The sequence below is a fragment of the Poromitra crassiceps genome, assembly GCF_964638095.1.
Source record: "Poromitra crassiceps genome assembly, chromosome: 15".
In the NCBI taxonomy this organism is placed as follows: domain Eukaryota; kingdom Metazoa; phylum Chordata; class Actinopteri; order Beryciformes; family Melamphaidae; genus Poromitra; species Poromitra crassiceps.
The window spans coordinates 13,745,833-13,758,170 of NC_139634.1; the positions used below are offsets into that span (position 1 = coordinate 13,745,833).

General features: G+C 45.0%; 1 protein-coding gene across 1 annotated transcript in view; it reads right to left on the reverse strand.

Moving 5' to 3' along the window:
* fgfrl1a (fibroblast growth factor receptor like 1a) overlaps positions 1-11,358 on the reverse strand; it is a gene marked incomplete at its 3' end in the record, with an annotated part of 99,738 nt that extends 88,380 nt beyond the window's left edge. Inside the window, exons 1-2 of the mRNA XM_083651939.1 lie at positions 11,229-11,358; positions 8,222-8,331 (exon numbers count right to left, since the gene is read on the reverse strand). Of these exons, the coding sequence (XP_083508065.1) occupies positions 8,222-8,285 (64 nt within the window). The 5' untranslated portion in view covers positions 8,286-8,331; positions 11,229-11,358. The remainder of the gene's footprint in view (positions 1-8,221; positions 8,332-11,228) is intronic.
* Between the last annotated feature and the right edge of the window lie 980 nt (positions 11,359-12,338).

The following is a 12,338-nucleotide window of genomic DNA, read 5'->3' on the forward strand; positions in this document are numbered from 1 at the left end:
TGCAGATAAGGGAATGTATAAGAATGTCTAAGTGGTATCTGACAACAAAAACATACCAAACTGGAGTTCCATGATAGTAAAAAGTTGGGATAACCAAAGAACCCAGTTCAAGCTTTCCTATTTGATACACGGCTACACGTCCACTAACACTTCGTATAGACACGGCCACTAACACTTCCCTATAGACACGGCCACTAACACTTCGTATAGACACGGCCACTAACACTTCCTGGACCTCACAGTGCTCTTCTCTATAGGTCCTATTAGCAAAACAACATTTGTCCTGACGTTAGATTTAACAAGAGGAGCTAAGAGAGCTGTTTGACCCCTTTGTGGCTTCCCTTTGTCTGTTAATCACCATGTAATCAACACACACACGTACGCACGCGTGCGCACACACGCCACACACACACGCACGCACGCGAGCGCGCGCACACACACACACACACACACACACACACAACACACACACACGCACACACACACACACACAACGACCGAACACACATTGAATATTTCTTCCTTTTTCTCATTGAAATGTCCGGCGAGACTCATGAGAGGAGGACTCATGAGAGGAGGATCACTGAAGAGAGTATGAATGAATGGAGTGGCACACTAGAGTGGCTTTTTAAACTTTGGCATGAGACCAAAAATGGGGCGAAGGCCTATTTATAGCTGGACACCTTTAACCTTTAACCCATTCCCCAAAGTATTTACATCTAAAGCGGAAAGACAAAATGCTACAACGACAAAGCCCTCGCCGTATGCACGCACCATGTATATGCATCACATTCCCTCCTTGGGCTAACTTCTATTGAGATCATAGATTTACAATTTACTCATTTTGCTAGGGGCGCCCCAGGGGAGTCCCAGGGGATGCCCTTGTCAAGCTGACGTTGCCGCAGAGCAACGTCTGGAGTTGAGGCTGACGTTGTTGAACTGAAGCATGTTTCGTGCTTAAGGCGAGTCCTGAAGGCCAGAAAGTACATTTTTCATCTGGGTACCAAGCTGATGGATGGGGAGCAGGAGTGGACTCTAGCTTGGATCGTTCCATTCCGACCAGGAAGAGGCCCACCACCACCACCCCCACATCATAAAGTGGTTCTGGTTCTCAGCACGTCAAAAGGTATTTACGATAGCTGTGAGTCAGGAGGCGTGGCATGCTTAACACAGGAGCAGGGTGGAGAGGATGCACTGATGTGTGAATATGATGTGTTTGTTGACATTGAGTTAAGGCAGTGTGTTTGAAGCATCTGTCTGTGGTATGCAGCTGTTTACTCTATCAGCAGTTAAGATGCTCTCTCTCTCTCTCTCTCTCCCATTCTTCACATGATGAAGCAGGCAGATGTCTACCACCACTATGTCATCAAATTGTTACTCAAATATGATAAAATGCTGTTAAAATGCTCCTCCTCCAGTCCTAACCACAATGTTCTCCCACCTAGCACTGTTAGCGTTAGCATGCTAATTACAACCCTAAGTAATGAGGATGTGGGACAGGAGGTTGTAAAGACATTGTGCACTCTGTGTGTGTGCACGTGCACGCGCATGTGTGTGTGTGTGTGTGTGTGTGTGCGTGTGTGCGTGTGTGTGTGTGTGTGTGTGTGTGTGCGTGCGCGCATGCATGTGTGTGTGCACACGTGCGCATGTGTTTACATCTGTTGAGTCGTATTTATGAGCACTGTCTTCTAGTTGTATACGTTTGCAGCATCTGCATGTGCTTGTTTACACATACACTTTGAGCAATGAAAATGCTCTCTCTCTCTGTCTCCCCCTATCTCTCTCTCTCTCCCCTGTCTCTCTCTCTCTGTCTCCCCCTCTCTCTCTCTCTCTCTCTCTGTGTCTCCCCCCCTCTCTCTCTGTTTGTGTCTCTGTCTCCCCCCCTCTCTCTCCCTCTCTCTCTCTCTCTGTCTCCCCCCCCCCCTCTCTCTCTGTGTTTGTGTCTCTGTCTCCCCCCCTCTCTCTCCCTCTCTCCCTCTCTCTCTCTCTCTCTGTCCCCCCCCCTCTCTCTCTGTGTTTGTGTCTCTGTCCCCCCCCCCCCCCCCCCCCCTCTCTCCCCCCCTCTCTCTCTCTGTTTGTGTCTCTGTCTTCTCTCTCCCTCTGGATAACGGGTGGTCTACAGGCTGGGATCATAAACCTGGAAGACATTGCATTGTTTAGAGAAAAGCGGCACACCAGGAAACCACAGATAGAAACCCACACTGCTCATCTGGCAATTCCTGGGTACTTCTTCTTCTTGACTTTCTAAGACGTACATTATATCCTGTACGACAAATCTGCTTCAGTGGAACGCAGCAAACAGGAAAGACAGGAGAAAGATGATGAGTGAGAATCATCTTGCATGCAGGTGAAATTGTACATCACATGCACAAATATTGTCTGTGCACATGCATTGAAACCAAAACCTGACGTTTGCTAAATGGGCCCAGAAAAGATAGTAGGCTAGCTAGCCTAGCACTGTGTAGCTGTTTTTTTTACAGTATTAAAGTGTTAGCCTCTATGCTCTGCACATCTGAACTACAGTATGTCCAAAGCCACACGTAGCCCAGAAGGCACTGGCCAGCTACTACGCATTGGCCCCAATAGAGCCAGCTAACGCGGGAGAATGCTAATCTCTCAGCTGCTCAGTCTCATGCTTAATGACACACACGCACACGCGCACACACACACACACACACACACACACACACACACACACACACACACACACACACACACACACACACACACACACACACACACTCACACCAAGATGCTTTGTGTTGGTAGTGTGGTTGTGTAAGCCTGTTGAGTGCAGTTCATATGCTTCTGGGATCTACTGCAATAGGGGCCTAAATGTCTCTCTCTCTCTCTCTCTCTCTCTCTCTCTCTCTCTCTCTCTCTCTCTCTCTCTCTCTCTCTCTCTCTCTCTCTCTCTCTCTCTCCTCTCTCTCTCTCTCTCCCTCCATCATGTGCTCTCTCCATCCCTCTCTGTCTCCAGTAGCAGCCAAGCAAAACTCTAACTTCTTCTCCGTTTCTGCTTCCCCTCACTGATCAGCGTTCACAGTGGAAATTACCAGTCATCTGATGCCCCCCTCCCACAGACATACACACACACACACACACACACACACACACACACACACACACACACACACACACACAGACATGCGCGCGCACATACACGCACACACACATACACACATACACACACGCGCACATGCGCACACACACACACACACACACACACACCGGGAAAACTAACTTCCACTAACATTCATTAAAACAGTTTGGCCTTTGTAGTATTGAGTGGGAGCCATGTTTGCTCCACCACCGTGCTCGGAGCGGACTGGCAGAGCCCCATTCATAACTGTTGGAAATCATCACTCACACCAGCAGGCTACTTATGTGTCGCTTAGCCACCACTTTCTTTCGCTACTGTTCAAGAACTATATTTTCAGGTGGGAAAACACCATCTAATTATTATTCAATTATTAATTATTACAAATAACATTTATTGAACAATTGATTAATTTCTTTTTTTATACGTTGTGTTACCACAGTTTCATGAAAGCAATAAGTTAATATTTCCAGAATTTTTAGAAGAGTTACAGTCGAGGCGTTGTTTGGCACAATGCAACATGTAATGACAGTAGCATATTGACATTTACTGTAACTGAACGTTGTGTGTGTGAAGGAGTCGCCCAGGCCGACCCGGCGACACAGAGGTCATGTTTTCCATTTTAAATGACCTGATGTGTCTTATGATGCCTCGCTGTTTATTGTTCATTGTTTATATGGTCACCCTGACAACCCTCCTTCGGTATGCATATTATATCTCTGGAATCCCCAAGTCACTAAAGGGAACAGTTTCTCACTGTAATGTCTTAAGAGTGCAGCAGAGAATGCAACAAGACGGGCCATGACAAAGAAAGCTCTTTCACCATCTCCTGTTTTTTCTTTCTTTTTTGTCTCTCTGCCTTATCGAACTGGTGTCTTTCAGCACCATCAAGGCCTGGACAGCAGAAAGGAGACAGAGAAGCAGAGAGGAAGGACAATAGAACGGCCAAAAGATCCACAGACCCAAAAAGTCAATCAAATACCCATTGCTACATAATGGGGTCAAAGCTATGAAGTGGGAGCTGAGAACGTTTGGAGGTGCTGTTGCTACAGGACTACCAACCCAACATGGACGTTAATAAATAATAACTATAAAACCTGACTTTCTGGTCTAAAATTGGCATCTGGCAGCCAAGGTTTTTTGTGTGTAATCAATAATTGAGTCTTCCCTATAGGCCTTTTTTTGGTAGGGCCATCTATGAATTTACTAGTTGAGTGATCTTTGGTGTGGGCTAAACACCGTATTGGCTTGTTATGGCATAGCTTCATAGTTTTTCATTGGCTATTGATGGGATCCATTCCCATTCGAGTTGTTGATGAGTAAACATGTCCAGAGTCCACGTGTAAAAATAAAACATGTCTGATATCATCGTAGTGGCTGGCTCCGAATCACGTCGGACTCGGGAGCCAAGACATTAAAGTCTGTGCTCTCACACACACTTGTTGATTACAGTCTGTACCCCTCATACACTTATAGATGTTCTGTGCCAACTGGCCACGCCCGCAGGCCCAAGATCTGCAGAACCAGGACAGACTCGGCCCGGGTTGTGGACCCTGGCTCAAATCGCAGTTGTCTTGTGAAGCCACCAGGCCAGCTTTACACAATGTCACAAACAATGTCACAATGTCATCTCGGTGCACATCAGCTGTTCTCCCCCTCGTTCCTTTGGCACAGATTGATCATTGCAAATTCACTAATCAGTCAAAGCAAAGCAATCAAACATGACCTAACATACAAACAAGTCCACACGGCTCAATGTCAAATACTGCACCTGCCTGAAGAAATACAAACTCCCCCTTCACAGCAGCTTCAGCTAGACTTTTCACTCTGTTGAAAACATAGCACCAGCAGCAGCACGGGAGAAGTCACTGTGGTACGCAACCTTGCCCTACTCAGGAGCCACATTGGGGGGGGGGGGGGGGGGGGGGGGGGATCTTTGCAAGAGCCACAATCCCCAAAAAAGGTCCCTTTCCTCCCTTTATTTTTGTTTAGATTTGTATTTAATTATTTGTTTTAAGTAGGATTTAAAAGAGCCACATCTACCCATAGAGGAGCTCTAGAGCCTCGGGTTGAGTATCACTGTGGGAGTCTAATCTATCACAAGTGATAAGCCACAGGACTTAATCAATGAGCTGTAACGTTAGTCTAAAGCTGTGGTCAGACCTGAAGAGCCGCTCTAGTTTCTAGCATGTATATATAATGGCATCTTGTTTCCTCTCTCTTCTTTGTCCCCTCTCTCTCTCCTCTTGTCCTCTGTCTCCCACCCCCTCCTCTCTCTCTCCTCTTGTCCTCTGTCTCCCACCCCCTCCTATTCTGTTTCCTCCCCTTGTCCATTCTTACTCTGTCCTTCACCCTCACCGACCCAGCCCCCTCAGTGCCTTCTTTCCTTTCCTACTCCCTATCTGTCTCCTTCCTCCCTCGTTTTCTTTCTCTCCTCCTCTCCTCTCTCTCCTAGTACCCCCCCCCCTCCCCCCCTCCCCCTCTTCTCCCAGCTGGCGGCGGTGGGGGAGGAAACGCTGTGGCATTGCACAGCAAACATCCCTAATAGGCTAATCTAATCTCATCTCATTGCGGTCGATGGGCCTGTGTTTACTTTCGGCCCCGTGTCTGCACGCTGGCTCGGCCTCGCCTCGCTGAATGCGGCTTTGTTCCTGCTGAGCCCTCATCGGCGGTCTGATCTCACCCGCGGGCGCCAACGCCACCAACGTCTGCCCGATTTGCCTTCAGCCTGGGGGGGTCCTCCTGTCTCATCTTCAGCCTGGGGGTCCTGTCTCATCTATGCCTGCATATTTTTGTATTGTTTTGGCTTTTGCTGAGAGGCGACCGTCTTTCAACTGGAAGACCCAGCCAGGGTCAAGCACCTGTGTCTGCATTGCAAGCACCCACACTGCTGAAGTGTCCATGAGCAAGACACACTGACACCCAAAAGAACAAAAGATGTTTATTCAGTTGAGAGATGAGATTTTGAGAAGATTTTCATTTTCTGACCTAGCCAAGGAGGCAGCATCGTGGCAAACTTTCAGGCAGTGGAAAAATAGCATTAGAAGGTATACAAGACTCTGAGACTTCCAGCAAGCAATTGCAACATTCTACTCCGAGTCACTCTAAGCCCAGGGAGCACTACTAATCCAGGAGCAACAAACAGCAAGGGCATTCATTGAGTAAAGTTCACACAAGGGCAAAAAACACAGTTATTCCAAAATGAAAAACATTACAAGCCAATGCACCCAGTTTATTCAATCAAAGCCACACAACAGCATCAAATAGGCTGCACAAGAGAGAAAGCTGTCCTGCACCATGTAGCAGTTAAGATAGAAAGCTGCTCCTGCACCATGTAGCAGTTAAGATAGAAAGCTGTCCTGCATCATGTAGCAGTTAAGATAGAAAGCTGTCCTGCATCATGTAGCAGTTAAGACAGAAAGCTGCTCCTGCACCATGTAGCAGTTAAGACAGAAAGCTGTCCTGCACTATGTAGCAGTTAAGACAGAAAGCTGCTCCTGCACTATGTAGCAGTTAAGACAGAAAGCTGCTCCTGCACCATGTAGCAGTTAAGACAGAAAGCTGATCCTGCACCATGTAGCAGTTTAGACAGAAAGCTGTCCTGCACCATGTAGCAGTTAAGACAGAAAGCTGTCCTGCACCATGTAGCAGTTAAGACAGAAAGCTGTCCTGCACCATGTAGCAGTTAAGACAGAAAGCTGTCCTGCACCATGTAGCAGTTAAGATAGAAACCTGCTCCTGCACCATGTAGCAGTTAAGACAGAAAGCTGCTCCTGCACCATGTAGCAGTTAAGACAGAAAGCTGTCCTGCACTATGTAGCAGTTAAGACAGAAAGCTGCTCCTGCACTATGTAGCAGTTAAGACAGAAAGCTGCTCCTGCACCATGTAGCAGTTAAGACAGAAAGCTGTCCTGCACCATGTAGCAGTTTAGACAGAAAGCTGTCCTGCACCATGTAGCAGTTAAGACAGAAAGCTGTCCTGCACCATGTAGCAGTTAAGACAGAAAGCTGTCCTGCACCATGTAGCAGTTAAGACAGAAAGCTGTCCTGCACCATGTAGCAGCTAAGACAGAAAGCTGTCCTGCACCATGTAGCAGTTAAGATAGAAACCTGCTCCTGCACCATGTAGCAGTTAAGACAGAAAGCTGCCCCTGTCTGCACCATGTAGCAGTTAAGACAGAAAGCTGCTCCTGCACCATGTAGCAGTTAAGACAGAAAGCTGTCTTGCACCATGTAGCAGTTAAGACAGAAAGCTGTCCTGCACCATGTAGCAGTTAAGCCAGAAAGCTGCTCCTGTACCATGTAGCAGTTAAGACAGAAAGCTGCCCTGCACCATGTAGCAGTTAAGACAGAAACCTGTCCTGCACCATGTAGCAGTTAAGACAGAAAGCTGCCCTGCACCATGTAGCAGTTAAGACAGAAAGCTGCTCTTGCACCATGTAGCAGTTAAGACAGAAAGCTGTCCTGCACCATGTAGCAGTTAAGACAGAAAGCTGCTCCTGCACCATGTAGCAGTTAAGACAGAAAGCTGCTCCTGCACCATGTAGCAGTTAAGACAGAAAGCTGCTCCTGCACCATGTAGCAGTTAAGACAGAAAGCTGTCCTGCACCATGTAGCAGTTAAGACAGAAAGCTGTCCTGCACCATGTAGCAGTTAAGACAGAAAGCTGTCCTGCACCATGTAGCGGAGCTGCTCTAACAGAAAGCTGTCCTGTACCATTTAGCTGTTAAGACCACTGTTTCTGGAACCACAGACAGTTGTAGTTCGCCACCTTGACTTCACCATGCTTCTGCATGTTACTACAGGACACACCAATCAGTTCCTCCTGGGTTTGGAACAAAAGTGCGGTAGCAACATAGCGAGGATGCAAACATTTGAAACTCCACTGCAGTACTTTTGCATCACCCCAGAGGAACTTTTGGGAGTTGGGAGGTTCTTTAAGATAATTGGATAGTTGGATGAGTAGGATAGATGAAACTCTAAGGAATTTCTTCAATGGTGACCACTCTTTAGACTACTATGTCAGTTGTAGTGATTGTTGTTGCTATTGCTATGATAATGGGGATGATGCTGATGATAATGTGGATGCTGAATTAACATGTCCTAAGTGACAGTACTCACCCCTGGCAGCGCTGGACATCAGCACCATCTCAAGCAGCAGTAAACAGATGCAGAGAAGCTCCATTCTGGTGTGATGAGGAGGACGACCACTACACCTCAACCTCTTTCACCTAAGAGAAAACAGAACAAAGGTGTGAACGCTCTTGTTCCAGAATGACATATTATCCCCTATTTGGAAATTTTCTAATTAAGACAAATCCTGTAACTTTTAAACACACACACACACACACACACACACACACACACACACACACACACACACACACACACACACACACACACACACACACACACACACACACACACAACCCACACACACACACACACACACACACACACACACACACACACACACACACACACACACAGTTAAAATGGCCATATGATGTGTTGGAATACACCTCTGTATGTAAATCTCATATTCATCAATAATCTGTGAGAACAATTGTGCTTGTCCCCCGCAAAGAAAAAACAACAACAAAAAAACACTAACCACTCTCACTACTAGCAATCTCGCACGCTCGATTCCACCCTGCAGCTCGTCCACTGCGTCTCGCATACACAGCTCGGCCGCTACGCGGCCTCGCCTGCGCTATTGGCACCAGGAAGAATGACATCACTGATGACATCATCACTGATGACATCACATCATTAGGTAATTAGGGCAATCACCTAATTAAAAAAATCTGGCTCTGTCAGGTCACCCGCAGGCCAGGGGTGCTCTTTACACTTCCTGCAAGTTTCAGCCCGATCGCACTCACTATTCTACTATCTGGATTTTTTAAATTGTTGTTGCCAAAATGGCTGTTATGTAGTCAAATTAAACTGCAATTGTCTAGCGCAGTCACTCGAGCCTGGTTCAACCTGGCTTAGATTCTAGAGGACGGGAGAGTATAGCATGTATGTCACTGGGGTGATCCACAGTGCACATCCCAAAACAGATGTTTGAGTCAATTAGGCCCATGTGAAAAGATTCAACATGAAGTCATATTTCCTCTTTCTAACTGACCTTAGAAGGAAAATATTAAGTTCAAGAAAACCCAACTGCCATGATATGACAAACAACCACACACTGCCTTTCAAATAAGAGAGGGATAAAAGATACTGTATAAAATTACCATACACAGATGTGCCTGCAATGACAATTAATGAGAGTTGAGTCCACAACTCAACTCTCATTAACTGTCAAACTAAATGCCTGCAAAACTGTTTACTGTCTTTGGATGTGTGTGAGATCATGTGCAAAATAAGTTAGCATTGTTTTTTGAAGTTCTCCTTTGTGACTCACGATACAATATTATTGCGATAAAAAGAAAACGATTGTGATATACTGTATTGCGATTGATTACCTTTTTTCAAATGCAAATTATGTCCCCAAAGCAATTTTTTTGTCAACATCTGTTTTATCTAATGAGATAAAGTTTCCAGTCTGTTCATTTAGTTAAATTTTTAGTTTTATTTATTTGCACATATTTAAAACAGAAACATACAAAAGGGAAACAACAAAATCTCACTCCAATCATTTTTATTGAAGCAAAATGGGATTTTCAAGCAGACAGACGGACCAACACATAAAAAAATGCTGCATGCACTTGACAATTTATATGATAAAATACTGCGATATTGCATACGTGCAATACGATATATTGCAAAATATCTCAATACTATATGGTGTATTGTATTCTATTTTATTGTATTCTATTTTATTCTATTCTATTCTATTCTATTTTATTCTATTATATTCTGTGTACTCTGCCTCTTAAGGATTATCTGGTTCGACAAAAGCCTGGACATTACCATTATATTCAAACTATCACACAGGAGCAGAGATTTTCTGGAAGACAAACTATTTTCCTCACCGAGTTATTTTGTCCACCTGTTGATTTGTCTCTCCTTACACTGCATGGATCTGAATCTTTCCAGCACATGAATTCTCCTCTGAACCATAACCAGATCTCATTTCAATACTCCACATGCTGTATGTTTGATCAGGTCTGTCAACCTCAGCTTCTCAGCTCACCACAGACTGCTTCACATATTTCAGAGTGGAACTATGGGAAATTGATTTCATGATGTGTGACAATCACAGTGGCTTTTCAACACAGCTATGAGCTCAGTTTACCCACCTTTTGATTTGCAGAATGGCATTCACTGGACTTTTTTAAGTTGACAGAACATTTATTATAGGTAAAGCAGTGAAAACTAAAAGCTGGTTAGAATTGTGAGAGGATTTTAAGGACTGAAAGCATTCAACAAAATACTCAAATTGAAACAATTGATTTTGTCCATATTGTTGGGTGTCTTATGATGATCACCCACTGGAGCTCATTGTTTAATCACTTTTTTTATTTGCTTGGTATCAATCTAAGCATCAATAATAGACATGATTGGCCATCAAAATGATTGGTATCACCTGACCTTCCTTTACCAAAAACCACTGTGCTTGAATGTGCCATCTAATATACAGTAGGTGACGTTTTGTGATACTGTAGGCACTTCATGAACACAGCTCTGAACAAAGTCGCGTTATAATACCTTGTTCCAACTACTCAGTTATTCACAGATGATTCTTTCTTCTTAAGTAACTTAAGAACTTAAGTAACTAGCCTATATAGGCTATACTAGCAATCCTGAATATTAGGCTATGCGTAAAGTAGGCTATACTGCACAATAATAGCGCACAGCTGCTCCATAAGGCATCGCAGACATAGCAAAAACGCCTGCTAACAAGAAATGGAAAATACCACATAAAGTAGACTACTTTAAGTCCACTATAAATTTACTATTCAATAGCCTATGGTGCAAATATAGTTAAGTGCCTGTAGAAAGATTCTGGGAATATTATATCCTGGCGGCTTGCGATGCCATGTGAGATTTAAAAAATGTCATTAAGGCCTAGGCTATAATAAGATCACTATAAACCATGAGACTCACAGACACGCTTTACATTCTTATGGGGATATTACATATGGTGAGTTGTTAGGCTTATTAATAAAGTCGGACTTACTTTGTGATTCCCGGCAGTGATGAGATATCCTCAGTCTGTTATCCACTGGTGATCTGCTGCTTCGTCCCCCCAAACGCATTCACGAATAATCTTGATGTCAGTCCATAATCTGACGCGTGGATCAAACCCAGAGAAATCACAAATGTGGGAAAGACGCGCCTGTCTGTCAGTGAACTCGACTTCAGCCTGCAGCCTGTGAAGGCGACTGGGAGAGTGGGACACAAAGTAGGCTACGACTAAACGACCGAGGGGGGAGAATGCAAATATCAGGATAAACGCTTAAAACGAATATTATAGCATCCGGAGTCAGGTCAAACACGTGAGCGCTCAAAATCCGGGCGGCTGTAGTATTTCTCTGAATGACAGTCCGCATGTAACTCGCCCGAGGGAGAGCAGAGCAGTGACAGCCAGGGAGCGCAGACAAGAACTATGATCTACTGTAGCTGTATAGGCTATTTCCGCTTGTTGGACTACTAAACAAATACGACAATTATCTAAATGAGAACGTTATTTCTATCTCCACGTTGCCTCCAGCAGCGATTTCGCCCCGCGTCCAAAGTTTCTGCCGTAGGCGACAAAACAAACAGCGTCGACGGTCCGTCTGTACCAGCACGGAACTTTCAGCCAATCAGAGAGCGGGCCAATCAGAGAGAGCGCCAATCCGGGAGCAGGAAAGTAGGCTACTGGACAAATTTGGATGGGCTGGGGAGGGGTTAGGGGATTAACTCAAAACTCAAATTAACTTAAATAATTTGGTTATATAAGTGGGGTCAGGGGTCACCCAGGGGTCCGAGTGGAGGGTCCCCGTGGTCATCCAGCAAAATGAGAAATAGCCTAGGCCTATAGATTTTTCCCACTGTTATTCACTTGCATAAGAGAGCGAGGGGGTGTTATGAGCCCCTCCCTTACAATTAGCAATACCTTCATTAGCATTGTGTTAGGCTATTAGTTAGGCCTATTTTATCGATTAATTATTTCCAATATAATGTAGCTTAATCATAGCAACCCAAGAGCTATACCATACTTACATAAATGCTGAGATTTGTGGGACTAAATGGTTAAAATTGCTCTTCTAGTCAAGTCCTTGCTAACTGACTGACACCAAGTCTG